Source organism: Bacillus rossius, chromosome 10 (assembly GCF_032445375.1).
Source record: "Bacillus rossius redtenbacheri isolate Brsri chromosome 10, Brsri_v3, whole genome shotgun sequence".
Lineage (NCBI taxonomy): Eukaryota > Metazoa > Arthropoda > Insecta > Phasmatodea > Bacillidae > Bacillus > Bacillus rossius.
The window spans coordinates 21,280,506-21,305,623 of NC_086337.1; the positions used below are offsets into that span (position 1 = coordinate 21,280,506).

Below are 25,118 nucleotides of genomic sequence, written 5' to 3' on the forward strand. Positions count from 1 at the left end.
ACCATGTGGCTTTTCAACGAAAACTTTGGTGATGCGAATGCCAAAATTAAATTCAGTGTTAATATCCTTCCCCTTTAATTCAATCTATTATGCAATTAAAAAGTTGTAAATGCAGTTTTTACATAAATCAACTGTAGATTACTGGAAAGTTACCAGTCTTTGCAGTTTTCAGGAATGTCTGTGTAATTTTTAATTTTACTACAAGTTTGGGAGTTGTGATCCAATGAATTTTTTTGGTATGCTAATTTTAATGAATGTATGACAAATGCATCTTGCTCGAATGGACTTGAACTCGTTAGTTATTGCGTAGAACCAACAAAACTCTGCTTGCAGTCAAAATTATTCTATGTTCTATTTGTTTGAACTTTTAGTAATTTTTATAGTTTATGCTATTGCAAGAAAAAAAAACTCCCACAGTGTGTATATGAATATGTGTATTCCGAACCCTCTGTTTGCATTTACCATACTCACCCAAAAATTAATTGGTCATAACCAAAAGTTTATACATACTTAAAGCTGCCAACCTCCAGACACATCAAAATATAAATTATGAATGCAATAAAACATATGTGAAAATATGCCACGAATTTTTATACTGAATTAACGGTACACTATGTATTGAATAAACAATACTGAATAACAGATAAATGTAAATACCTAAAAAATAAAAAATACATTAATATTTATATTTATGTTCTGAAATTACTTATTTGTTTGAATCAATCAGTGTGTTAGCATTATCACTCGAAAAGGTAATGCAGTCAGTTCTCCCAAGATATTCCAGCAAAGATAACAGTGAGTAGACATGTAAGTTTTCACCATAAAATGAAACCGTAATTGAAAACATTTAATCACATTTTTATCTGTGCTGCCATCAGTTGCTAATGAAAATGCTGAAACTTGCAAAACTGATGCAATTTCTTTTTTTTATTTGCTTTGCCATGCACTCTACTAACGCACAAGTTGTCAGTGCACATCCACACTTTTGGGATATTTTTGAATGGGGAAACATAACCCCAAACAAATTACTCGCATGGTCAGAAACGGCCAACTGCAGACTTGCCAACCTTTACGATTTTTTCGTAAAATGTACGAAAATCACGTCCGTTTTACGATTGTACGAGGATGTCTGCATTTTTTACAAATTTTAAGTACGAGACGTTTATTAAAACCTGTATTTTCCGTCTGCCTTAAATGTTTTTTTTTGTATGGTTTGTTTGTGAAAGCTGTTGCCATGTGTTGTTGCTGTGGAAACGAGTGCGGTAATTGAGTTATATTATTGGTCGAAGGCCAGCGAACCACGTAATTTGTTGTTCGATTGTTTATCTTTTGTTATTGGCCGCCTGAGTTACATTGATGCGCTTACAACCAATCACGAACCAGTTTAAATAGCATTTTTAGTTTGGCAAGATGGTGTCGTGCATAAGCGTATGTTGTGATTCTTCAGTTAAAGTTGAGCCAATTTTAATTTTGTTTATTACAGGTTAGGAAACAAATTTAATGCATTTTATTTATTAAAAACGTGTTATGTGCACAATTAACGGAAGTGGAATCAAGTGGAGAAGAAAATGCCCTCGAAACGTGATACGCATTATTCTCAGGCATTTCGTGATACATACACGCGGGATTTCCCGTGTATTCTTAAATGAAGCAAGCGAACACAGTTCACATTTTGTTCAGTGTGTAGATGCGACATCAACATGGGGCACGGCGGAAGCTATGACATCAATCTCCACTTGAACTGTTCAAAACATCTCGCAAATGTTAAAACTGTCGCAGTCAGTTCAAAGGTTAGTGATTAGTTCGCTAAAAATAACAGCACAGACAATGCTGTAATACGTGCAGAATGTATGTTTACAAACTTTTTGTTTGAACATAATATTCCTTTAAATGTTTCGGATCACGCCGGCCCGTTGTTCAGAAAAATGTTTTCAAATTCTGAAGTAGCAAAAAAATTTGGTTGCACAAGAACAAAGTCGACGGTGTCGTGAAAGAAATGGCAACAGATGCAACTATAAAATTGTTTGTAATTTACAAACTGTGGCATTTTCAGTCGCGACCGACGGCAGCAATGACTCTGAATCCAAATTATATCCACTACTAGTAGTAACATTTTGTGATGCAAGTTTGAAAATAATAGTGTCAAGGTTGCTTTCATTACTCCAGGGAGATTCTACTGGAAGTTAACTGATATCAGTGTATAACAAAGGTACACTCTGTTGATTTTTAGGGTACCACAAGGAACGAAGTTTTTAACGAAGTTTTTTCGTTGATGTGATACTAAGCAAAAATGTTTCCATAATGGTAAATAATGAGAATGATTGTTGGTCTACAATGTTAATGTATGTATGTTAAAACTATTACATAATTTTGATTACTAGAAAAAATGTGATATCATGAAAGTTTATTAATTTTTTAATTGCCGCGAGCAGTTTACGCGTGTTTTATTATTTTTTATGTATTTTACTAATTGAGGGTTTCAAAAGTTGGCAAGTCTGCAACTGAATATTATGTTCCACCAGAAATGACGTAAACAATAGTTCGGCATTCTTGCTCACACTTTCACCATTTCACAAAAAAAGACGATAGGTTTGTGTATAGATAGCACTTTATCATAGTATTGATGCTTCTTTGACACAATGTGACATTTGTCATCACGTCTGCCATGTGCGATAACAAAATCAGTTGCATACTGAGTATCTACAAATGTGTTTCATAGCACAGTTCAATTTAGTTTTGTATAGAACGCCATTCTTCGTGTACTATGAGAGTAGCAATTTGATGTAAATGCTATCAATTGGCACCTTGTTCTGTTTATTGGCGTTTCATTCATGTTTTTTCCCACAAAAACTTTAGCAAATACTCACCAATGTCATTTATACAGCATGGGTCATTAAAAATCACAATGGCACACAGCCAAAAAACTTGTAGCTTCTGGATTTATGTTAAGAAATGACATGAAAAATATGTTTGCAGACTTGCTGAATGCTGTCAGATGTTCTTGACATTACTGTCACTTCACATATTGTGAAACACAGTTATTTATTTAAGATTTACATCCTCAAAATATTTACATAACCTTCACACATTCTCTCACAAAAAATGAGACAGAAACTAAAACATGGACACAAATTAAAACAAAACATGGATTAAAGCAGAGCAATATTTCGGAACTTTTTTTATTATTCTTGTAACTAAATCATTGTAACTTAAATCTTTGGGAAGCAATTTCCGATGCACAAAATCCCAACATTCAAAGCACGCTTGATATCCCCCACCCCCACAAATCTTCTCTAGTTTAAAATACACCATCTTGGGATTTTGAACAGCTTCAGACAATAGCTTAAAATCTGCTTTTGAATTCAGCTTCTCATAAAGAACTACACACTGATTTTCTCCAAAAATGTAAATAAAACTATGTCATAAATCTTGCAAGTTACATAATAATCAGTAGCATTTTCTAATTCTTTAGAATATAATTTTGTTTATCATTATACAGCTAATAAAATTTCCAGACTATATTCTCCGTTTTTCCCACCATGCACTGACATAATTTCTCCAGCATTACAGACACCTATATTTTCCACTGTTTCTCTGCGCTAGAAAAGCACGAAAAAATTTGCAAACAATTGAACGCAGCACTGTGAGAACCCAGTCATTTCCTAAAAATGAAATCTAGAATTATAGGATATGCATTTCCAGCTTATGAACCTTCATTAATTTTCAAAAAACTTATCAGAAATGACTCTTAACAATGACTTTGTTTTCCTATAACCTAATAGTAAAGAAGCTGTAGAACTAAAAAGAACAAAATTGTTGCAAATTATCACATCTTTTAATTCTTTGCCTTAAGAAAAACTTATGCCAAATTCAGAAAAACCAATAAAAAAAATGTAAATTAAGTTAAAAAACCATAAATGCTAAACTACTAACATTTACTAGCAAGCAAAATGGTTGCACACTTAAACATTCAATACACACACATACAGCCCGACACCTTACAGTGAAGCAGAAAAAAACATGTGGCATCACTTACCGCCGAGCTGGTGGTCCGTAAGGATCAATGTCCCTGTCATAACTGCAAAAAAAATCAAACATGGAAATAATGTAATGAAATCATAATACAGAAGACCTCAAATTTTAGATAACCCATACTAAATAGATCCTTAATTCAATAAAAATACATTATCAAAACACACTCTAAAATCTCTCAATTACATATGCAATATACAGCTACACAAAGGCTTAAGGGGCCCGCCTCGTCAGGGGTGTATGTGTGTTAGTGAGGCGGGATGATAAGCGCGAAGTTCAATGGTATTTCTAGCGTGGTATAGCCTCTAAGCGCAAGGCTCTGAACTGACGCGCAGTCTTCTCATCTTCACAGGATAACTGTGAAATTTGAGCGGCGACCGTAGCATTATACGGCCGAGAAATGAAGATAAAGGTGTAATGCAAGTCCCTTAAGAGCTTTCAAGAATCTGTACTGGTTTTATTACGCCTAAAAATTACTTTGAAAATATGCGTTTTAGCCATTTAAACTCTTCTAAAAATAGAGTTTAAAAACTTAATCCAAAATCAAAAGCACTTTTCAGCCCTCAGCGAACTCTTAAATGTTTTTCGTAAGCAGATCCCACTCGGATATCGTGAGTAGTTTTGAAATCACGTTGTTTTTCCTGAAGCTCTGCGCACCGTATGTGTGCCTGGGTAGGCGGAGCCTTTAAGTGAATACAAATGTAAAGATAGGTGGTCTCCCATTTAGTGTATACTAGACATCTGCGAGAAGAGGTTTTTTTGAGTAGAATTCTAGTCAAAAACGTGAGCGAGTTGCATTTTTCAGTCAGTAAAAATTTAAAATACCATCAATTGGCCTGACTTTGCACCAAAGCACGAGAAAAGATGTAGTGGCAGAAAGGAGGTATATCCTTGGCAGTTAAATGGGATAATTTTTTTCTGAAAGAATTGGCAACTGTGTATCATAATGTCCCACCTTTTACACAGTTTTTGTTTACTACAGTAAACAAATGGTTAACATAAGTTTAGTATGTTTTTGCATAGGTGCAGTGTTAAATTTCAAGTATTTGACATGAAATAGTCAGTATACCAGCCTACTTATTCATTTATTATTTATCTTTGGATACAATGTTGCAGGTTTGCTTAAAATAAACCGTAGAGAGCTGTTTCACAATTATGAGAAAGTAACACGGCGTTTTTGTTAACGGGAACTTGGTGGGGCATAGTCACTTCAAATGATGCCTTGACACAATGGCATTTAAAAAAATTAATTTCCTCCTTTTCTGATTAATTCCTTTAAGCTAATGTTGTCCGCCTCTTTTCTATTCACTGAAATTTTCAGGTGGTAAAGGAAAATGCTGACAAAATATAAACAATAACCAGGAAGCAGGAAGTACATAGATTATATTGAAGATACACTTAGTACCTGTATTGAAGAAATTAGACCGGGTAACATCACTTAATGACAGGCAGAGGTGAAGTATAGAATTCCCAGAAAAACTATCAACTATAAACTTTAGCACAAACATCAGAAAAATGTTGTTGATGGACAAGCTGTTTTTGCCATTGAGGAAGAACTAGTTTTTGTTATTGTTTGGAATGAATGAGCACATTCAGATTCCCTTATACTACTGACTTAGTGGCTGTATGGCTTGCTTTTTGAAAAAAATGTAGAAGAAAAGTCAGCAGATTCCAAGAAGGCATTTATGCTGGTTCCGATTGGGTGAACAGTTTTCTGGGAAGGCATAAGGAATTGTCAATGAGAGTTGCAGCATATGGAAAAAAAAAAAAAAAAAAAAAGGCAGGCCTGACAAAAGAAATGGTACAGGAGAATATCAGTAATCTGGAGAAAGAGTTGGAGGTTGTTCCTGAAACTCACTTCTTTACCTTCAACGAAACTATCACAGACAACCCTGGTCAGTCAAAGATCATCACAATGACCTAAAAGCAGGTTTCGAAAACAGTGGAATTGTGCCCATTGCATAAGATAAAGTATTGTGATTTGTTGAAAGCCCTGAAATTTATGATTTTTTACAAGCTTCTTTTATTGGAGCACTAGAAAGAAAATGACAAGAGTGGATTGGTTTCCCAAGCCTAGGAAATGAAAGTGAATTAATGTGGTGCCTGGAAAAAGTGTGGATGGTGATGTGTCCATGACAGAAGATGGTGCTGCTAGTTCTGCAAAAAATTCTGCCAATAAAATGAGACATCAGAGGAAATCTCAGAGTTTTGATGACGAAAATGAGGAAGAAATTCAAGGTTTTGCAAACAACAGCTCTGAAGAGGAAACTTTGGTACAAATGGCTGCACGGCTTGAACAGGGGAAAAAAGAAGAGGAAGACTTCACATTTTCATCAACAGCAGAGGGAATAGCATAACACTTAAATACCTTAACAAAAGGTACCTTCTTACCTGGAGGAATTACATGTATTTGAGATAAAACTGCTACCGTTTCAACCATGGTAACAACTTTGAAAGCATACAAGTGGTCAAATTATTATATTCATAAAAATGTGTGTAGAATATATATTATCAATTGGGATACATTTTTTTTTTTTGGAATCTCACACGAAATGAGTTTGTATGTGTAAAATATGGTGCAGTCAGACCATTTGATGGTACCAATTAATTCAATGAATCACAACTATCACGATTGCTGTAAAATTTCCAAATTATAGACTTTCCTGAAAACTGCAAAGACTAAGATGATTTGGCATCCACCTCACACTGAAAATGGTTTTCTTTTGCAACGCAAAACCTGAATTCTGCAAATTCGTTACAACCTTAGAAATTCTGAACACAAAAAAAATTCCACATTAATTGGACCATATAACAGGAATTCCAGTAGAGATTAGTATCCAATTATTGGTAAAAAAAAATTACCGATCCTGTAGTCATTGTCGAGATATTTCAAACAAAATTTCGCAAAGGTATTTGAAAACTTTCTTCAATTTCTTTTCAAAATGATTGTTTGCATTAGGAATTGAAAACATTAATAAACATTTCCAGTACTATTTACAATATTTGTAAATTCACTGTTCCCAACTACTTTTCCAAAAAATTTCTAATGTGGTAAAATAAGCATCACCTAAGATGTACGAAGATGCCATATTTAAAGTAATTTTGTACACTTCATTAAAAGGAATTAGGTACATTGCTTTAGGCCCAGTAATCCACTGTTTATTTATCTTAAACTATTATTTATGACCTTAATCATTCATAATAGATTTAAGTTTAAAGGTAGGTTGTTTGCAATGACAAATGAAGCTGCCATGTACACACATACTAACTTAAAATAAACAAACTTCACACCATTAACTTTTATTGTTCAGTCCAACTTTTCTGATGGTTTGCTAATAAATGCAATACTGTTGCAACATAAACTGTGGTAAAGGCTTTTTTTTTTTAAAAAAAAAGTGGGAAAGTAAAGCATTAGTACTATAGGGGAAATAAGATAAAAGTAAAAAACAAATATGTTAATCACATGAATTCGTAAATACTGGGCACTTAACAATTAGTTTCTACTGTATTTATGTATATATGGTAGAATATGTTACATTGTCAAGTAAAGGATACTTGGACAGTAAGACTTTTATTTTGAAGTAATGAAGTCTTAATTATCTAACGTTACAGAACAGATAAAAGCTAGATCAAATTTAGAGTATTTTTAAAAGCAACGAGCTTGAGCCAAGTATTACAAAAAAAACTCCACTCGAAACTCAAATTTCGAGTACTCACACCTGTCCAGTGAAGTGGTTCCCAATTTTTTCAGCCACGGAACCCTACAATCGACTTTTCTATTGGCTGAACCCCAACTCCTCCAAAGAAAGTTATTAGATAATAATTGTGCCTGCTTTACATGACATTCGTCCTGACTCACGGAATCCCCGTGACCCTGCCGTGAAACACCTATTGGGAACAGCTGGTCTAGTGTATACTGCTTTCAACATAATAAAAAAAGAATCTTGCACAAAATACTACAAAAGTTAATTTAATTAAGCTGCTACAAGAAAGTCAGACTTGAGCTTGGTGTTCTCTACCCTACCTTAAACTTACTTGCACGCAACATACGTTCAAACTTCATGTAACCAGCATCAAATGTATTCCGAACATACTGTACTAATAAGAAAATATTTTAATACAGTCAAACCTCTATCGAACTCGCATGTATCGATTGTCCGTGTTTATTGTATACTTTCTACGGTCCCGGCAAAATTGCCATACAACTAAGGTTAAAAAAGTCCGCTTGTACCGATGTTCGAATTATCGTTTTGTCCGCATTGATCGTTCAAAATATGTGGTCCCGTCACTATAAATTATAATAGATGATCGTTTAACCATAAAGATTTTGCAGAAATAACCATTTCTTAGAAAGAAACCGTCATAAAAACAGTAATAATAGTATACCGTAGTAAATATCACCTTAAATCTGCAGCCAAGTAATGGAGCACGTAAATATGAAGAAAAGACAAATGAACAACAACGTACGAAGAAATATGGATGATGTACCATAACTATAGTACAAACCCAATTGTTATCCTAAGATAATTACCATAAAAAGAACTTAAGATTTTTTGTCGATACCATAATTACTACAGAAGCACGAAAGCTACCACATTTGCACTCTAGTTACCGTAACAACCTTGATGTCTATTTACCGTGACGGTGATGTATTTATTTATGACATATTAAAATTAAAGAACATTATTGAAAAAAAGGATGTTAAATTTTTATATGTACGTTTGGCACATGTTGCGAAGAAATAATGCGATCTGAAATAATGCAGTACTACTACGAAAACTGAAAAGAGTACTCTTGGATTTTTAGGTTATGGCAGTCTCTCTCGTTTTTCAGTAATATCGGCCGAAAATTAACAAGCAAATCGGAAGTCGGCAGAAATGTCGATTCAATTAAATATTGGCAAAATCGGCTTCTTCAGGACAGCTCTACATTTGATGACATGAGTAAACATATTTCAGACTTCAGGATATTGAAAACGACTAATTTCCATGTAGATTTATTGTGCTTATGTTTTTTTTTGCAAGTGTAAATTGAATTAAGTAAAATACTTCCATTTTTATTTATTTTTCTACTGATTTAACTTTAATGACAAGTAACTGACATATTTCTGACACTAATTTTGAGGTTAAATATTATTTTTTAAAAATTCTTAAGAGTGAAGTCCACATCTATTGAATGTCCGCATCTACTGAATTTTTTTGTTGGTCCCCTGAAAAACGATAGATAGAGGTTTGACTGTATTATCTGATCTCAAACATTTTGACCGAGTAGTTTTGTAGACAGGTTCTTTCAGTATAAGACTGACTTCTAGTTTCGGCAGTTGGTAAAAATCATCGCACTGTTGTAGGGTGATACAGTGATACAGATTTCATAGAGTCAAAGTTTAGCAACCCATAAATAGACTTAAATACATATACTTTTTTTTTAGGGATGTCACGAGTTGACTCCTCCATTTGTGATTCCGTAAAAACTGACTGTATTAAGAATTGCATGGCCTCATCACAATTTAGGCCAAACGGAATACTGTAATTATTTTTTTCTTAGCCAAAATCATTTAGTTATAATTCACAGGTTTGACATCTAACTAGTGTTCAAAGATTAAAAAGAATTAAATTTTAAAAAAAATCTGCAAAATATTGATTGGTTTTAACAAAAAGTTAAAATCGAATTTTAGTTAATTTTCAGGAGATAATTGTTTGGGCCCAATAAGTAAACTTGTACTATGATGACAGCAAAAATACTAAAAAAATTTATTTTATTTTATGCAAGATTGAATAAGTAAACAATTGTAACATGTCCATAAACTTAAGCAAAAAAAAAGACACTATAAAAAGCACACTGTAAAAATGTTTTAATTTCTCCACACTGTAAAACAGATAAAATATGTTGTCTTTTCTTTCCCAACTTTCTTTTTCCACATATATTTTAACGATTTGCAGAAAACATTAGCATAAAATCATGATATTTTACAGTAAATACCAAGTTTATTTATCAAACCACTTAGCAACTACAGAATACACTGCATGCTTTCTTTATCTTTGCTATCTGTTCTTTCAGTTTCTGCATTTAAGAGCAGTATTGTCACATACTTGCTATTTCCAAAGTTGCTTGTTCCATAACTATTGTAGGTTTCTTTGAAACATTTTTTGCTTCATGTTAGTGTTGTGATTTACAGTTTTGTAGTTAGATGAAGTGTAAGTTATTTTTAAACTATTTTATGTACTTTTTTTATCTGATAACAATTGGTATGATAAAAGTGAAGTGTGGTATTTTCATCTAGACAAATGCAAGAGAGTTATAGTGCTCAATTGACAGAAATAGCCCATCATGAGTAGTAGTGGTGTGCGAGACAGCTTGAAACTAAATGACAGCCATCAGTTTTATCAAACAAGGTGGCACAATTGTAAATATTGAATTTGTACATGGGTTCAGGAACCTGGGTCAGAATTATGATCTTTTTTGATGTTTCCAAAGATTACTACAGGCAAATGATGGAACGGTACCTTATGCTAGACCATGGCCAGTTACTTCCACTTTCATAGCACTTGTATATTATAATGTCATAAACAAAATTGTAGAATAAAATAAATTATAAATTTACGTTTAACATAATTTACTTGCCTAATTTGTAAGAACATTACATTGCATTAAGAGTAATTTTATTTTGTTGATATTGGATCCAGTTGTTAATGAGGATAAAGTAAGAACTAAAACTGAATTAAAAATGCCTTTATTTCCACGGTAATTTAGCCAGAACCAAAGAAAATGTCGAACTGGAACCCTAACCAAAATGATTACTCCAAATACTTCGCAACTGTAAACTAACAACTACCATCACAAGAACAAAGATCAAAAAATCTGAATTAGGTAGTTAAGATTCAAATTAGGATCTAAGACACATTAAAAAACTTAGTATTTTGGAAATACAGTATCCCTAAAATACCATTACTTAAATCAATTTGGAGTAATACTTACCCTTAATTAACATGGTCTGCATAAATGAGCATGCACTAGACAGTAATGATGCAGTGGAGTGCAGTGGGGCACAGAGGCAGTGCAAGCAATACTCACGGGCTGTAGCTGGAAGCGGGAGGCGGAGTCCTCCTGCGGTACATGTCTGAAGCCATCCTCACAGCACCATAGTCACTACGTCGCTCAAACGCGCCTACGGGAGGGAGGGACGGTCTGTCATACGGACTGCGTCGCTCGTAAGGGGAGCCACGCATCATGTCTGGGTAGGCAGAGCGCCTTTCTGGCTCCCTGAAGGAGGGCAGTTCCCTAAATAACGCAACGTCAGACCACCTTTAACAAAACGCATTCAGCTAAAAACTCTTTCCTGAAAAGGAAACTTGCATGTAAACACAACCTCTAGCTTGTAACAAAATCATGGAAGTGAAAAACTATAACAACACTGCTTCCCTACAATTACACTACAAAAATTTGGTTATACCAAAATTCTAAAACCATTATGTAATTTAAATGATTTTTTTTAAATACTAATAACACTAAAATTTAATTTTAAACTGTCAAGTCTCATTTCTGGAGTGTGATCAAGATCAAATAAGGACACGATAAACGGAAGGGAACTTGTAATGGCACACTACAGCAAAATATTGTTTTGCAATTAGAACTATTGCCCAGCCATTAGTCTTGCGGACTGTCAGAGCAGGAATAGAGAGAGAGAGGGTTAAATTAGATAGGATTAGGGGAAAGAGCATTAGTGTACTTTGTGAACCACTAATGCATAATGGCAATGGATCCTTAGTCATTACATGACAAATTTAAAATTTTTCTGAAACTTAGATTACATTTTTTTTAAATAATTCCCCTGAGATATTGGCAACTAGTAAAGGACACGAGAACACAGATAACATGGCCCAATTCATCTGTAAGCTGTTTGTTTATATTAAGTGTGAGTTTATGTGAAACACCTCTATTAGGCCATGTATTACAGGCACATGAACTGGATAGGGTAAAAATACTTAATTTTTATGTTTTGTATTATGCCTAAAATTATGTCGACCTTCAATAAATAAAAAAAAACAGAATCGCTAATCTATCACCACTGTGATCCTCAACATGTGGAACTAGAGCCTTTACTGAAACCTAATTTTAAAGATTTTTGTAAAGCATTCAATAAAATAATTTTTTACTCCATGGAACTTTATGAAATATGAAAAATCATAAGTTCATTATTATTAAATAGTATTGGTTCTAGTGTTATGTTTAATGTTAACTGTATAAACAGCTATTCCTGAACCACAGATAGAAAGAATTATCTGCAACTTTCGTCCTAACTCTAACAAGCAAGACAAGCAATATCATGCACCATGCTGAACTACCAATTGTTGTATATGCAGCAGACTTAAGGGTTGTTGATGAGCTTTATTTTGAATAGACCATTTGGGATGACTGCTGAACTTTAAGACAATAACTATTCACTGTACAAAAACATGGTATGGTTTTTTTTTGTTTAAATGCAATAAACTTCAAATCTAGGACTTTCTTTTGGCTTTTCCAATGGTTACTTTTAGGGATGGGACCAATCCACATTTTGGTCGAATCCGAATCCTTGTTCGAATCCTCAGTGTTTGTTATCGAATCTCAAATCCCAGTCCCACACTAAACTTCACCACATGTTATTAAAAAAAATCACACATTTATTTTAAAAAATGACATAGGCCTATGTATTAAAAAAAAATCACATGTGTATTTATAAAATTATAAAATAAGTGCATAGTGTATACTCCTGATATAAAATAGAGACAAATAACCTCAAAAACCACACACGTAAGTTTGCATCTGTCTAATTCTCTTTTAAATTAATCCTTCCTATGTTTTCAATAAAATATGTTTGTGTAACGGACACCATTTAAAAAAGTTACGTTTTTTTCTGCAGTGTTATATTATTGAAGGTTGGAAATGATTGAGTAGTTATGCTAATTGACAAAATGCAGCGTAGTATATCTTATGTTTGTGCTATTTCCGTTACCTTTATAATATGGTTTAGGTAGTCAATTTTCTAGAGCTGGACGAACCTCAGTTCTCTGGTTTCGAACCAAACCATAGCAAAAAAATTTCGAACCTCATACAGAAATAATTGTTTTGAATTAAAAAGAACCAACAACCAGCATTTTAGTCTTTAACTGAATAGTGAGAATGAAAGGTTATCCAGCCATATGTAAAATTAAAACATTATATAGCTTAGCTTTATTAAAACATTGCAAAACATTTTATAAGTAAAGTTTATGCAATAAATAATGAAGGAAAGAAAACAGTTTAGAGAAAATCATTTTGCATTTAATTTCTTTATATATATACATATATATATACATATACACATATATATATACATATATATTATATATATATATATATATTATATATATATATATATGTGTATACACACATACATACACACATACATACATACTTTTAATTCATGAAGAAGTTCCATATAAATTTCAAAAAGACTATCTTCCTTTTTCAGTGTAACCTAACCTTCATTTAAAAAAATATAATATTATAAAGATGACGAACATTCAGCATAAGGCCACATAACATAACATATTTTTGTGGTAGACATAACCTAACATTTTTAATAAATAAAACTTTTTAATAGGACATTTAAAAAAAAGTCGAATGTGAATTAAGTTACCTATCTACATTACAAAACCCGCTGACTGCAGTTGCTGTTTTCTCGGAAGAATGCTGCTCGTCAGAAGAAACTTTAGACATTTTTTGGGGTGGCTCTGGGTCATCTGGGTCATCATCATCTTTTCTCCATTTGGAAAACTTAAACGACGTAAGCCTGCTCATCGCAAATCACCTCAAGAACAATAATATTGTAAACGTTACGTAAAAAGTGTGGTTATAGAAATTTGCATCGGAAAAAAGAAAACACGAGAAATAACGATGGCTGCCGCGACTACGCTAGTCAACTTAGTACCGTACTGTAAAATTTACTGGACGAGTACTTTTAATACACAAGATTAAATTAATATTTTCAGTACCTGACTGTTATAAGCAAAAAGGCCAAAGAAAATAAATACATCCCAGTAATTTAAAATACGTACCTAATTTACGTAATCATTTTCTACCGCATTTGTCTTGTGTTAACTTGATCACGTTAGTTTTGCCGAAATACGAGAGTTCTCGTACATGCGCTTTAGTTTAACGTATGGGGTACGCAATACGCAATCTTTGGTGATTTTAACACACTTCTCGTACACGCACTATAGTTAAAGGTATAATATACAATACCTTTGGCATTTGTACGATAGTTTATATTACGTAGTACGAGAAATGCATACAAAATTCTCTAAAGTAAACAAAAAACAAAGCGCGCCTAAATGAAAAAAATGCTATGCAAGTTATGCGACGATTAATAATTTTTTATTTCTTATTTTGTCTGCGCTTGAAATTGTTGAGGCGGCGATTATGCGATAAAAGTCTGAATATTACAAGTAATGGAATTTTGTTGTGCTGTTTTGTGCATGGTCTCAAATGGGGGTTAGAAAATTAGAAAAACGTAATTTTTTTTAAATGAACGTTCAGTTTTGCGAATATATTTTAAGAAGTTTAGAACCGAACAGAACGTAAGAATTCGTTTCGGTTCGAAATTTTCGAACTTCACCCAGCACTACAATTTTCAATTACTACGGTACCTAAAACTCTTAAAAACCCACCTCGAATCCATAGGATTCGGTATATTCGACGAATCCAAGATTCGAAAATCCCATCCCTAGTTTCTTTTGAACAGAAAAACAAATTTTATTTTATCTTGTTTAACAATAATCATAATTCTTATATGGTTAAAATGTGATTGGTTAGGAAACATTGTATTAAGTAACCACTTCTTTCAAAAACAAACAAGCCTTCTGCGGACATTTGACATTGGTGTCTGTGCACATACTTTTGCTATTTGTCGCATTATACTCGACTGCTTGAACTTCTGTCACGAGAAATGGCAAACAAGTGGTTTAAATCAAGTCTTTCATGAGGAAGGTTTTCCCCTTTCTAAAAATCTTGACTATACCTCAGCGAGGATATTACATTCTTGAAATTGTATTAAATCAGAGGATTTTACAATTCCCAACATAGTAGTCAATAACTCAAGATGACAGCAGTAATCTGATTGACTACAATTTCAACACTAAGAAAACTACAATAGAAAAATTTAACAATACTATTACCAAAATAGACATTTGCTAAACCTTCCATTGAACCATTCATACCAGTGGGCAGAGAATCTTCCAAGGAACCTTACAAAGAAAATTTTATTGTGGCATACCCACTTAATAGAACCCTGCCACGTACAGGATGCCATTAACTTAACTTCCAAGCCGAGAACAGTTGATCAATCAGTAAATTACGGTTCTGAATAAAAAAAACCAAACTACAAAAAGTTCTTAGTTTGAGTCATAGTTTTTTTAAGTTTTAAAATCCCCACCCTGCACCAAATTACTAGATAGTGACTGCTACTATTGATAACAATTCAAAATAAAACCAAACATACTAAACTTTCAGAGGAAAAAATTATTTGGAAGACTTATACAACAATTTTTTTTTATTTGGATGAATTTGATTTGTCATACTGTAAAAACAATTACTGTCGGAGTTAGCAAGTTATTTAAAAAGGTGGCTTATTCAAGTAAATAACGTGCTAAGTTAGCACAGTATTTTTTTTTACTGTGAATAGTCAAGGTTACACAAAGTGTTGCTGCATACATTGTGCACAGAAACCCCCCTGTAAAGAATTTTAAATTTAATTTTAAATATTAATAGTATAAAATATTCTTGGCTTGACATTGAGTAATGGGAAAATTTATCGCCCTGCCAACTTATTAATTAGGCAGAACAATGGGGCCCAGCTCGCACGACCTATGGCCCACACACTATCTTAAAGGCAAAGGAAAAAATTTGGGAACCAGCACTTAGGCAATGTACATATTCGAATACACATAATAAACTACTCATATTTGATTCAACCTCAAAAACTAATGCTTCTAAATAAAGAATATTCATTTCCAAGGACAGCATCTCATTTGCATTGTTTCAACACCATCCTTGAGTGATGACCTTGTTACTATTTGTCAACAATGGGTTGTGTACATATGTAATCATATTTCAATAATTAGTCAGTTTCAGACACTAAATTTGGATTGGAAAGGCTTATTAGTGGCATAAGGGAGGAAATAACTACCATGCCACTTGTATACTACCAACAATGGATAGTCCATGTACTACATATTATCCTGAATTATACATGATCAATCCCTTTGTTTCGTTAAAAACAATCACCTCTGTTTCCAGCCAGTTTTATCTAACAATTACTTACCTGCAGTGAGTTTTAAATAAATATTTCAACTCCACACAATTTTAAATTTAATGACAAGTCAAAAAATAAACACTACATACCAAAATAAAATATAAATTGCAATCTTCAACATCTATTCAAGTGATACTTTTCACTCAGAAGTCACAATTATTTATTAAAAAAAAAGTAAACTTAACCAGTGCCACCCAGTGGAACACAAACACTGCTGTTCAACAACCAGTTCAAAACAGTGCATGTGCAATTCAAACAAAGCAAGCAAGATTTAGAAACAATTGCCCTTACCAGTAAGTCAAGAAACCCCAAGATACATACTTCATAAAAATATAAAACACTTTACTAAATTCTATCATTGTGTGGATACTGCTATTCTTTAACGTAATGAACATGACTTCTGTGGATGTAAGGCCAAAATGAAAATTGTTCTCTAAAAAAATTGCTTTCAAAACTGGAATATATTATTATTGCAGAACGTTACATGAATAAAAACACAAAATATTTCCTACTTGCCAAATTGAACCAGAAATGTTTAACGTTCTTAAAATGATTTATATGATGGGGAATTATGATTTAATGCAGTTTTACACCGTTTATCATGGAAAAATTCTGAAACTCAAAACCCAAAATAGGGCTTCGTTATGTTGACACATTCCTTGTTTGGCAACATGGCCCTGAAAAGTTAGAAGAACTTGCCCAGTCGCTCAATTTTCTCAGGCCATCTATACAGTTTACATATGAAATATAAACCAAACATGTCCTAGCTTCCAGTGAAAACTGCAAAATCACCACTAAAGTGTACAGGAAACCAACTCATATATCCCAATACCTTCATTAAAATTACTGTATTTACTCGCATATAGGTCGCGGCAATTTTACCAGATTTGATGGGGAAAAAATGAAGTGCGACCTATATGCGAAGCAAAATTTTTGAGGAATTTTTTTGCAACATTTTGCTTTAAAATGCGAAAAAGAAGGCAAATTTATTTACAATGTACACATACAGCGAAACCCCTTATTTACGTTTTCCCGTTATTTGCACTATATTCTTCAGGTCCCGTTTCGTTCCCATTTAGTCCAATACAATACTTTCACGCAAATTACGACTCAAAAATCGAATCCATCCCGCTATTTACGTCACGTAACCATAAACCAGAAAATACAGTGGGTACTTTAAGAGTAGATAAGATTAGCTAGTAGGCCTAAAAACATCGTGAAAAACTTAACGTTTATAGTCGGCAATGAACATTTTAAATCGCAAAATATACATATTTTATAACATGAAAAGTTGCTTTTATTACTAAACATGTAATAATTTCAGCCTAGGCGTGTAAAGGTCCGAGTAATTATAGCAGGAGACAATCTAAAATGCACGAGGAAAATACGTAAACTCACGAATGTATAAACGTGGCTGATTGTTAATTTCTGATACTGTATTTATGTCACAACTTAGCCGAAATACTGGTACGAGACATAAACTTCAACATAAAATGAGCGGAGTCTTGGTAGGTATTTTATAATTTCGGAAGTATTGTATAGTTGACACATATTTTTTAAACTAACAATTTATTTCTGGGGATCGTAATTAATTAATTATTGGTATCAATACATCAAGATGAACGTAAACTTGAACATGTCACGGCAGCGAGAAAACTGGTGCGTATACCAATAAACTGGTATTAGAACTGGACAAAACTGGTACACGGGAGGTGGAGCTTACATTTTTTTCTGCTAAGCTCACATCTATTGGCTGGCTGCTGATGCAAGGTCACGAGTCTGGGCGGAGCGTTGAGTGAGTTATACTGCGCATGCGCAGCTCAGTGAACAAAGAGAGCCAGCCGGCGCGCGGTAACAGCAGCTGATCGAGTACAATGATCTTTCTCCGCGCATGGCGTACGGCGCGGTAATGAATTACCGGTGCGACCTATATGGGGGGAATCTTAAATACCAAATTCAAGACCTCAAATTATGGGTGTGACCTATCTGCGATGGAGACTTATATGCGAGTAAATACGGTACAACCATCTGAAAAGCAACGAAACTGGCATAATTCACACTTTAATCAACCGAGCTGAAGTTTATTTGTACCGAAAAGAAATCAGTTGCTGATGAACAAAATCACTTAAAGTATGAACTTCTAGCAAATGGCTACCCACCTATCATAAAACAGCAAAACACCCTACAGATAAATCATGTGGCATATTAATTATTCCCTATGTTCATCTCAGGAAAAATAAGACTTTGGGAAAATAACACAGCACTAAGAAAACAGTTTTCAAGTCAAATTCCACTACCAAAAGCACGATTACCAAAGTAAAACCTGCCATAGATAAGTTTCAATGTCATAACCGAGTGTATCATCTTCCCCTGCAAATGTGGTTGTACATAGGGGAAACTGGCAGGGCCCTTTCAACACGCATTAAGGAGCACAAAAATAACAAAGGGCGAAACTCAAAAATCTAAACTTGCCGAACATGCCTGGGACATAGCCATAGAATAATCTGGGACAATGCTGCACCACTCATACAGGAAGAACGCCAATTAAAAGGAAACGTAAGGAATCAGAATTTATTGTCAGCAATAGCAATATTATGAGCCAACAAAGCTTTGAATTAAAAAATATATGGATACCATTAATTAAAAAAGAAACCAATTTACTACACAACTAAGTTGAAAACCAACACTCACAGCAATACATCAGCCAATAATATCACCCCCTTTTGTGTGCGGCCAATCAGGAAAACCCTGGCCTGCCATTGGCTGTGCAAGGAAAGAAACTCTTAACATATAATCCCATGGTTTTCCAGTGCCTAATGACGGGAACAAATGTCAGTTCCCAAAACGTCACAACTGTTGTTATTGAATACCTCCTTTGTTCATCAGTGCTATCGTCGCTGTGTTGTATATAGTACTTGTTTATGTTAATCATTGTGTTCATATGATTGCTACATTGTCCAGGTTTGTTGTCTGCCTGCTTTAATCTGTCTCGTCATTGTTAGCCCATTATGTTCGTCTATGTTGTATTCTTTTTTCCATGATTAAGTACCTTCAACGGAATTCTTGTGCTGTATGATATTAAGAGGTCGTACATTTTTTGTCCGTGCTGTTGTCGTGTTGTCTATAATACTTGTTTAGTTTCATAGTTGGTTCCGTTTGTCTGGTATCAGCTGATCCAGTCTTGTTTTCTGTGAACTTTTTAACATATTTTTATTTATGTTTGAGTTTTGGAATTTTCCATAACAGTGCAAAACTGCAATGGCGTATGTCCAAAAACCTACACTAAATCAGAAATGTTTTATACAAAATTACATAGAGCATTATTTTTGGAGCATAATTCATTTTCTTGCGGGATTAAATGAATTTGTGTAAACAAATGCAGATCAAAAATTTAATAATTACAATAATCAAAGTGGCTTCATATCTGAGTATATTTCATATTTGAAGTTGTATTATATTCAATTATTTTTTATACTAAGGAAATTTTATTTTGAAATCATTCTGTATTATTGAATGGTGATGAAGCTAACATGGAATAACCGAAAATGATACTAATTTTTTTCACTGAAAAATAATAGAGCCCAAACTGAATTAACATTGTTAACTTAATGAACATTTGGAAGACACTCAAAATATCATTTAACTTGAAAGTTCTTGTCATCTATTAACTCATCGGAATTGATAATGAATGTTCCTAAATGAATCGCACTACCTACCAATTCCAAGAACCCAACACATCCAAGAAAGGCAAGACACTGCTTGTAAAACACTGATATGTACCCTATTTGCTTGTATGAATGGCAAGATAAACACATACATTAACCCTGCTAGTGACATCCCCTACAAGAGGCATTTCGTAAGGCCAAAACAAAATTACTTAACAGAACTGACCTGTCACAAGCCTACAGGATTAAGTGCCAACTGTCTTGCAATTCATAGAAAGCAAATGAGGTATGTCACTTCATAGTGAAAAAAATTTTTTTTTACCTTTCCCTGGGTATCGGTGGCATGGGCCGTGGTGAGTAGTAGCTGTCATAGCCACGGTCGTAGCTGTCATAGTAACCATTCCTCATGGGAGGCGGCGGCATGCCGGGGCGTCTGTCGTAGTCTGGCCTGCCGTCCCGCATGTACGGGTGACCTCTCATCATGCCTCTCATCAGTCCGCGCCCGCGCATCGGTCCGCCAAAGCTTCCCCTGACACCACCCATACCTCCACGACCACTCCTCTTCCCCGTCGATTGCTGCAAACAGTCACTCCATATCAACTTGCTGCTCCTGTACTTACTCTCAATAGCTCAGCCAATTGTTTCCCAACACTCATCCTAGTTAAAAGTTAAACACAAATAATAATAAACATTAAATTAATGCCACTTTTAAAGTCCTTACAAACTTAACTCCAAGTCTGTTTTGTAGAATGTCAAAAAATAAATTTAAAAAAATATTTTCCTTGACCTTATCCTTTACTATTGAGTAAAGAAAAGAAACATTCATAATTATACATACTAATAAAGATTACATTCATAGTATTTTATGTATCTAATAAGATATAATGCAATAAATAGCTTATGGCATGTTTGTCTAATGATGTATGTCCTTTACATATTTGTCTTAATCATGACCATGTAACCCTCTATATTTATCCTTGTAAATGTCTGTTGTAGTCCCTGCAAGTTTGCAAAGTTTGTAGTATCTGCTTGTGGGTGGTCCCTGCCTGCTTGCAGTGGCTACTTTGTCATTTGTGGAATTGTTTTTGTATGTATTGTAGTCTTATTGTCTGCCGATTGTCATGCCCACCTATAATATTCCCACTGTTGGTAGGCATATTATTTTTAATAAATAACTATAATAAATTCTTAATAAAATATTTAAATTAAAAATAATTAAAAATCAGGAATACCTCTACACTGATTGGGACACCCATGAATTCTGCATTGTTCAATTCTGCTATTGCACGGGTGGCCATGTCTTCTGTCTTCATGTGAACAAATCCATAACGGTTGAGAATATCACACTCTGTAACCACTCCATACTGTTCAAACAGTCGTCGTAGCTCCATGGGATTGGCTTCTTCAGGCAATCGACCAACAAAGATCTTTGTTTTCTGAAAACAAAATTAAGTACACTTGAGCATTAATCTCCATAAACAGCAAGCTAATTTGTAATTTCTTATTGTGTTCAAAAATGTGTAGGGAAATATTCTTTACATAATATTAATGTGTAGAATAATACTCAACCCTTTATCATCATCAGCCTATTATAGGATACTTTGCATGATAAATATGACACTGCATAACAGGAGATGGGTGGTTAGCCTATGTTTTTATCCTCAGTCGGCTATTGGTTTGCCCACCTAGGCATGACTTTCAACCAACAGAATGCTAGACATGGAAAATTAACCAAAAACCATCTACAGCTCTATCCTCAAGCAAAGCACAATCCACAACAGCCAAAAAGTACACACATTTCACAAATGAAAACATGTATTAGCTAACTACACAAACAAATGAAAATAAAATTATCTTGGCACATCTCAAGTCTGACCGCTGCCAATGCAAAATGGGCAGCACACAAAAAAACTTCAAAACATTTTGCAGTTTAATTGTGACCAAACAGTAGTTTAAACGGTATTGAAGCATTTGTTACTTTGAAAAGAACAAGATTTTTGTTGGATGAGGAACTGTCATTTTTCATTCTCTTAATAATAAAGTCAATGCCTGGCTTCTGCATTTGGCAAGTCTGCTTTGGACCAGCTACGCTACCATGCACGTGAGAATCACTTGTAATAATCATTCAGTACAAATATTTAACACTAATGTAGACATTTTTGATCTGTGAGACACTTTGTAATGGAAACTGTGTTGTAAGCTGATCTACAACTAGAAATGGATAAATGCACTTATTCATAGAATGGACTTTACCCCAAGGAAACCCACCACCCATAGACAATAGTTTTACCAATTTTCTGAGAATCAATCCTTATCAGTTTATTGAGAACTGAATAATCTCACCACTCAACCACAGTAGCACAAAAAAAAATTAATAAAATTAGTAAATTGTACACCAACTTTATTCATGCTTAATTGTAGGTGACGTGAAATTATATGTTATTTCAATACTTACTGGAGGTGTGCTGGAGGTTCTGATATCTGAAACAAAAAAATTGGTTGTCTATAAAGTCGGTTTACGGACGATAGTTTAACGTGACGTCATAACAAAACATTGATGAAATGATTGCATACTTTTATGAATAAAATTGAATCATTTTTATTGAATTATCACTATTTTGTATGGATACAAAGGAGTGAAATGAAATCTACAATTTAATTGATAAATTTACTTTTATTTGCACTCATTAATTCAAATATTTTTACTACTTTAACGAAGAGATTATTTTAACTATAACTTTTATACATGTTTGCTATTTAACTTCTTCCAATCTGTGTTATTCTGTTAAGGATAGGACGATGATAGGAAAAGTAGGGCACAAATGGGAGTGTTTCAAGGAAGATGTGAAGGAAAATGGCTAACCCAACACCAAAATGCAGTCAAAAATAATATATTTGCGCAACAGACTTTGCAGCAATGCTAGGAGGAACGGGTTAGCAAAGAGCAATGAAAATGTTACATTGAAATGCATGAAAACAGAATTACGCCACGGACTCGGTCGCAATGCTAGGAGGTTCATGTTAGCAAAGAGCAATATAAAATGAGTGTAACAGGACACAGCATAACGGGACACTTTTTTGTGCGTGCAGCCAGCGTTCATCGATTTATTAGACGTCACGTCAAAAAAAATAGTTTTATGGTACAACTCATAAATGCTAACAAAACAAGGTAAAAATAATTATAAAAAATCTTACAGCATAACAAAATAAGATTGTATTACTCACTTTTCCTCCCACCCCTTAGGAGTAATGAGAGTTAGGAGCAAAAGAACCTGGGTCAAAAAAAGTTGGTGCATTGTTGTAGGCCTTCCCAACTAGGGTTACCAGACGTCCGGCAAAAGGAGGACATGTCCTTCTTATGTATTTTTTTGCGTCCGGCCGGATTTTCCTTAATGCTCCAAAATGTCCGGCTTTTTTATAAAGTGAGATAATTCCTGCAGTTACACTCTGAATAAAGCGCGCGGTGCGCGCTAATACGCTGTCCGCAGAGTCACCCCACTAGTAAGTAGTTCTATGACAGCTTGACAGGTAGCAGCACATGCAGAAGCACGTGTTTTTAATATGCTGTATATGCGTAGTTTGTTTGATTCTTTATACTGAAACTGTATTAAATGCCAAAACATTGTAAAATATTGTACTCCATCGTAATTAATTAATGGCTTTTTAGAAAAAATATATTGTCCTCCTTTTTAGTGAAATGTCCTTTTTCGAGGTGAATGTCCTTTTTTGTTATCAGTGTCTGGTAACCCTATTCCCAACGAGACTAAAATTTGTGTTTTTAGTTGCCATTCCAACAATCCTTGGCTTGTAACAGAAGTTCTTGTGCAACCACGAGAAGTAGTTTGTCATCATAAATAACATTTTATCAATGGGTGTTTAGGTACCATTGCAATATGAAATGTTTTATAGAAACTAACGGTTTGTATTTTATTTTTGTTATCTGGTACAGTAATTTGGTCAGAATATGTAGACCATTGTAAGTTGAGGTTTTTCATGAAGAATAAAAAGCAGTAAAAATAAGTTTGCATCAGTAATCAATCAACCATAACTTTTATTTTAAAACTTAAATTTTTTTCTCATCAATATGCCTTAACTTTTCAAGTGTATTATGTGCAATCTAGACAAATTTTGAGCTAGCCAGGTATGGACTGTTACAAGTGTATACCTACAGGGTCAACCATGCCAAAAAAATCCAGCCAAGATACACATTGCCAAACCTACCTTATCAGATTTGGCCAAATTTGAGTTTTTTAACATCAACCATTCCTGAATTACAAACATCAAAATTTAAGAGGGTCAAGAATGTGCATGGTGTTTTGATGTGGAATCACCCAATCATGCCATTAGGATATTTTGACGTACTGAACTAAAACAGCAAGCACTATGTACCACAGGATCATGCCATCAGGATCTAGGGATAAGCTTGGATATAGGAAACACCAGCCATAAAAAATACAGAATATCCAATGGCTGTAATCAAAGAATTCCCTGGAAAAACTGCAAAATTCAATGTATATGCTACTTCAGTCCACCACAGCACATATTCCTCATAGAAAAATAAACGTTAATATTTCTATTCAAATTTTGCCTCCCATTAGACGCTTCCATTACGTCACTCAAAATCGTACAAACTTCAAAGGCAGGGTAACAATGTAATACTATTACATACTTATTTTAATAAAACATTAAATGCAAACATTAAAAATTACTTAAAACTCAGCCATTCCATGCCAAAAAGAACCAAATTGTGTAGAATTAAAACATAACATGATTTTATAACACTATAACTACCCAACATATCCTTAATTAACCAGAAATGTATACATTTTTCAATTATTTTTAATTTTTCATACATAACTTTTCATTTTAAAATGGGTACCAAATAATTACCATGGATTATGATATTGACAAGTCAAGTTGGTGTTCATTTAACATTGGCTATATGTGTTTTTCTTTAACAGTTGGAGGGAAAAGAGACCAGTTCATTTGGCTTCCATCTATATGGTGTTTGTGGCTTAAAGTTATTTTTCAGAGGTTTCAGCTAGTGATTTTTGAAGATCTATTTGAAGGTGTTCCGTCCATAACAAAAA

The 25,118-nt window shown here is 33.9% G+C and overlaps 1 protein-coding gene across 11 annotated transcripts in view; it reads right to left on the reverse strand.

Annotated features, from left to right (window-relative positions):
- Window positions 1-25,118, reverse strand: part of LOC134535832 (RNA-binding protein lark-like) — a 53,765-nt gene that overhangs the window by 14,219 nt on the left and 14,428 nt on the right. For 6 of the 11 annotated variants that reach the window (XM_063375145.1, XM_063375140.1, XM_063375143.1 and 3 more), the window contains 5 exons: window positions 22,484-22,509; window positions 21,261-21,464; window positions 20,351-20,604; window positions 11,104-11,310; window positions 4,037-4,078 (listed from right to left, as the gene is read on the reverse strand). In XM_063375145.1, coding sequence (XP_063231215.1) covers window positions 4,037-4,078; window positions 11,104-11,310; window positions 20,351-20,604; window positions 21,261-21,464; window positions 22,484-22,509 — 733 coding nt within the window. Of the gene's footprint in view, window positions 1-4,036; window positions 4,079-11,103; window positions 11,335-20,350; window positions 20,605-21,260; window positions 21,465-22,483; window positions 22,510-25,118 lie in introns of all 11 variants that reach the window. The other 5 variants (XM_063375136.1, XM_063375139.1, XM_063375138.1 and 2 more) reach the window with 1 other exon arrangement.